Source organism: Hyalella azteca, unplaced genomic scaffold, assembly GCF_000764305.2.
Source record: "Hyalella azteca isolate HAZT.00-mixed unplaced genomic scaffold, Hazt_2.0.2 contig7970, whole genome shotgun sequence".
Classification (NCBI taxonomy): domain Eukaryota; kingdom Metazoa; phylum Arthropoda; class Malacostraca; order Amphipoda; family Hyalellidae; genus Hyalella; species Hyalella azteca.
Genome location: NW_025938077.1, coordinates 34783 through 39396, shown reverse-complemented (window position 1 = coordinate 39396; position 4614 = coordinate 34783). Strand labels below are relative to the sequence as shown.

General features: G+C 40.8%; 1 protein-coding gene across 1 annotated transcript; it reads left to right on the top strand.

Annotated features, from left to right (window-relative positions):
- Nucleotides 1–239: 239 nt before the first annotated feature.
- On the top strand, nt 240–3386 carry LOC108681083. Its single transcript, XM_018170064.2, has 2 exons — nt 240–379; nt 1617–3386. The coding sequence occupies exon 2, from the start codon at nt 1679–1681 to the stop codon at nt 2279–2281; it is 603 nt and encodes a 200-aa protein (XP_018025553.1). The 5' UTR covers nt 240–379; nt 1617–1678; the 3' UTR covers nt 2282–3386.
- The last annotated feature ends 1228 nt before the right edge of the window (nt 3387–4614 follow it).

Genomic DNA, 4614 nt, shown 5'->3' with positions numbered 1-4614 from the left:
CCTCCATCAACTCTGCTTATGTCTGCGAATAAAAAAACAGCTGATTAATTGCTATTACTTTAAGAAATATACTAACGGAAAATTGTAACTTATGACTTAAGTACGGTCATAACAACAATGGCTATAAATACGGCAGAACAATAAAATACTTCTTCGGTCAACGTCCTATGAAGGCCGTTCAGGCCCAGCCATTTAAACCTAACGCTAGGCCTAGTCCTACATCCTCAGTGTGGCCGCGGCCTTGACAGCGAGAGGTTGTGTCGAATGTTAGCTCCGACGCATACTCATTCAATTTTGCGTGTTGCTAGCTGGAACATTATTTGGAGTGACATCACACACTGAAAAATACATGAAAACCCTGACCTGCTAAAATTTTTAGGTAAGTTTCGAAGATTTTGCTGCATTTTTGTGTGTGTGCAAACGAGGTTTTGGTGTGTCGACTCAGACATGTTGGAGGCAACCACGTGACCGGGACGGCGAGCTAACTTTGCATTGCTCAATTATTTTATCATTTATTGCTCATGGATTTAATAGGGAAAATTGAAATTAAACCTTCGATTGATCCTGGCAAAGGCTCATTACAGGCGGAATTTTTAGCGTTCCATGTTGAAATTACCAATTATTAATTAACCCGTGAATTGAACGCTAGCAGGAGTTCACTGTTGCACACTGTTAAGTTGTAGCGCTAAGCACAATGCAGCTGTAGCGCTAAACATACTGTAGCTGTAGCGCTAAACATACTGTAGCTGTAGCGCTAAACAAACTGTAGCTGTAGCGCTAAGCACGCTGTAGCTGTAGCGCTAAGCACGCTGTAGCTGTAGCACTACGCACACCGTAGCTGTAGCGCTAAGCACGCTGTAGCTGTAGCGCTAAGCACACTGTAGCTGCAGCGCTAAGCACACTATGGCTGTAGTGCTAAGCACACTGTAGCTGTAGCGTTAAGCACACTGCAGCTGTTGTGCTAAGCACACTGTAGCTGTAGCGCTAAGCACACCGTAGCTGTAGCGCTAAGCACACCGTAGCTGTAGCGCTAAGCACACTGTAGCTCAGTAGCTGTAGCGCTAAGCACACCGTAGCTGTAGCGCTAAGCACACCGTAGCTGTAGCGCTAAGCACACTGTAGCTGTAGCGCTACGCACACTGTAGCTGTAGCGCTAAGCAAACTGTAACTGTAGCGCTAAGCACACTGTAGCTGTTACGACGAGCGTAAGATCCAAGACGAGCGTAAGATCTACGACGAGCGTAAGATCTACGACGAGCGTAAGATCTACGACGAGCGTAAGATCTACGACGAGCGTAAGATCTACGACGAGCGTAAGATCTACGATGAGCGTAAGATCTACGACGAGCGTAAGATCTACGACGAGCGTAAGATCTACGACGAGCGTAAGATCTACGAAGTTACGATCATTATGATGCGTATTACTTGTCAAATTAAAGTGTTGATTTTTTTCACGTGTAATCAGGTTAACTTTTGTTTTGGATTAGGAAATTTCATTTAATTTCCAATGGCATATATTCCTATTATTCATAGTTCCATTTTGTCAACAAGCCCCGCTACTCATCCATAAATAAGTTTTCATAATCCTTTTTAATTCTAGTACTCTTCTTTTGCAGGTCGCCTGCGTCCGTCAAAACGAATAATCAGGTTTCAAGTCTGAAAATTATCAACATTTCGAATGAAGAGTAGAATGCCCCGTGTGGTGGAGTCTATCTTGCACGACAACCCCCTGTGTAAAGGGGTGGTGGAAGTCATCGAAGTTCAGTTTAAGAATGGTAAAGGGACTCTAACACGTCCTGAAAGACCTAGAATATCACCACCACCTCCACCACCACCTCTACTTTCCACCACCTCAGCACGTTCACCCATATCCAGCAAGTTCATGAAGAAGCTTCGTTCCAGCAAGGCGTGTGTCGACCTTACCCACAAGGAAGACAACAGGTCAAACGAATGTTCCGTGTTAGCCGATTTAGCAAATAAGTCAAACATTTCTAGCGAAAATATCCATAAATCTCCTGCAAAAGTTGGCCCCACCTGCGACGAAAACAAAGAACCTCTGGCTGAGACAAAAAACTCCGAACGGGTCGAGGCAGTGAAAAAGTCACCTCTGAAGACTGAGCCAGGAACTCCATCCCCCTCGAAAAGAGCCACTAGAAGTTGCACTAAAGCCTGCAAATCCGAGGAACTTAACAAGAGTTTACGCAGCCAGGAAACTTGCGATTCAATGGAAATCAACGTGGTTGACAACGATGAGCCGCTGGATGAAGATGTGGCCAGTTAGGTTCAGCCTGCTTCATTTATGCAGAAAATGGGCTAGTTAGGTTACCTACTACACTTGCGATGATGTGGCCAGTTAGGTTCAGCTTGCTTCATTTCTACAGAAAATAGGACGAGTTAGGTTGAACCTACTACACTTGCGATGATGTGGCCCGTTAGGTTCATCGTACTTTACTTGTGATAAATATGTGGCCTCTTAGGTTCTGCCTGCTCAACTAGAGATGAAGATTAGTGAGTTGTGTTCTGACTACTGCACTTGTGGTAAATATGTGTCCTCCGTCATTCAGCCTACTACACTTGTGATAAATATGTGGCCTCTTAGGTTCTGCCTGCTAAACTAGAGATGTAGATTCGTAGAAATTCGTTCTGACTACTTCACTTGTGGTAAATATGTATATAAACTAAAGCTGTGACTAATTAGGTTCCATCTACTCTACTTGCAAATGAAGATTAGGTCAGTTAGGTTCAGCTTATTTAACTTGTCATAAATATATGGCCTATTAGGTTCAACCTACTTAACTTGTGATTAAGTAGGCCATTTGGGTTCAGTTAAGTTTGCTTCACTAATATTGATGTGATCATTTAGGTTCAGCTTAATTAACTTGTAATATCTTTATAATTTCAATTTGTTCGCATTCCAAGGCTTGGCATATTGTGATACTAATTAGACAATTTAATGTTCTATCTTTCCACATTTGTAATGTACGCCATAGTTTTCCATATAGTTTTATGTTATAAAATGTTTAATACGACGTGCTTTTGGACCGCTGATCAGCTCTTAGTCGAGCAAGTATTCCAAAAGTTCAATGACTCACTGGACAAATGCTAAGACACAATTTTCTTGGAATAAAATGTTAATATGTAATTCTACCAGTCGAAATGTGAGTCACATTGAACATATCACCTAGCTATTCAATATATTTATAAAAACTTCAATCGAAAAAATATACTCTTATAGAGTTGAAATAAATTAGAAGGCGTTACCATTTGCTACAAAGCAATACGCTAAACCAGTTGGCTGACAGAAGGTTATGTGCTAGACCAGTTGGTTGACAGAAGGTTATGTGCTAGATCAGTTGGTTGACAGAAGGTTATGTGCTAGACCAGTTGGTTGACAGAAGGTTATGTGCTAGATCAGTTGGTTGACAGAAGGTTATGTGCTAGACCAGTTGGTTGCTAGACCTGTTGGTTGACAGAAGGTTATGTGCTAGACCTGTTGGTTGACAGTAGGTTATGTGTTAGACCAGTTGGTTGACAGAAGGTTATGTGTTAGATCAGTTGCTTGACAAAATATTAAGTGTTAGACCAGGTGTTTGATAAAGTAACGTTTTAGACCTGATTGATAACGGAATTTAACGTGTTGGACCTGATAACTGACGGAATGTCGCAAGTTAGACCAAGTGCCTTTCGTAGTTATACATTCAGGTAGCGGACGAAGGAAAATATTTACCTCTGTGATAATGTATTCAGCCGCACAAATATTTATTGCTCAAATGCTCCATTTGATAAGATGTGACCAAATGTTAGTACTCACACGTAACTGTTTACATTGATGCCATCTAAAATCATGTGAATGACGTCATGTAACAGAAATACTTTGTAGAGTATTATGAAATTATTTAATACGTGTTTACTATTCACTTATTAAATTTTAGGCATGCGAAACCTAGTTCTCATTCTCAGTTACCTGAGACTTAGTGTTTTAGTATCAATAGTAATTGAATAGGTTTTAATTGATAGTCATTAGGTAGCAGAAACTACCAATGATGTGAATGTAATTATTAGCTCAAACAATTCCTGTCTGTTGTCGTTTATATTGTTAAGGCGCTGATAGACTCTAGGCAGCCACGCATGTTGAAGAATAAATTTCATTGTACAATAGACATGTTTTTTTATTACTCACTTCCATTCCGTCTATTGTATTGTGTTCTAAGTTATTGTAGTGGCCTAAAAGATTGGGTAGAAGCAAAGATATAAAAAGGAGCTACAAGGAAGAGATCAATGTAAGAGTGATAGAGATAAANAGTATGAGGCTCTATAATGTGGTGCATAACAGTACGATGCATCATACTCCAGTGTATCATAGTATGATGCTGCATCGTAGTATGAGGCTCTATAATGTGGTGCATAACAGTACGATGCATCATACTCCAGTGTATCATAGTATGATGCTGCATCGTAGTATGAGGCTCTATAATGTGGTGCATAACAGTACGATGCATCATACTCCAGTGTATCATAGTATGATGCTGCATCGTAGTATGAGGCTCTATAATGTGGTGCATAACAGTACGATGCATCATACTCCAGTGTATCGTAGTATGATGCTGCACAGTG

Excerpts from the sequence above, each read along its gene's own strand:
- LOC108681083 (XM_018170064.2), top strand. The coding sequence starts at position 1,679 with ATGAAGAGTAGAATGCCCCGTGTGGTGGAGTCTATCTTGCACGACAAC.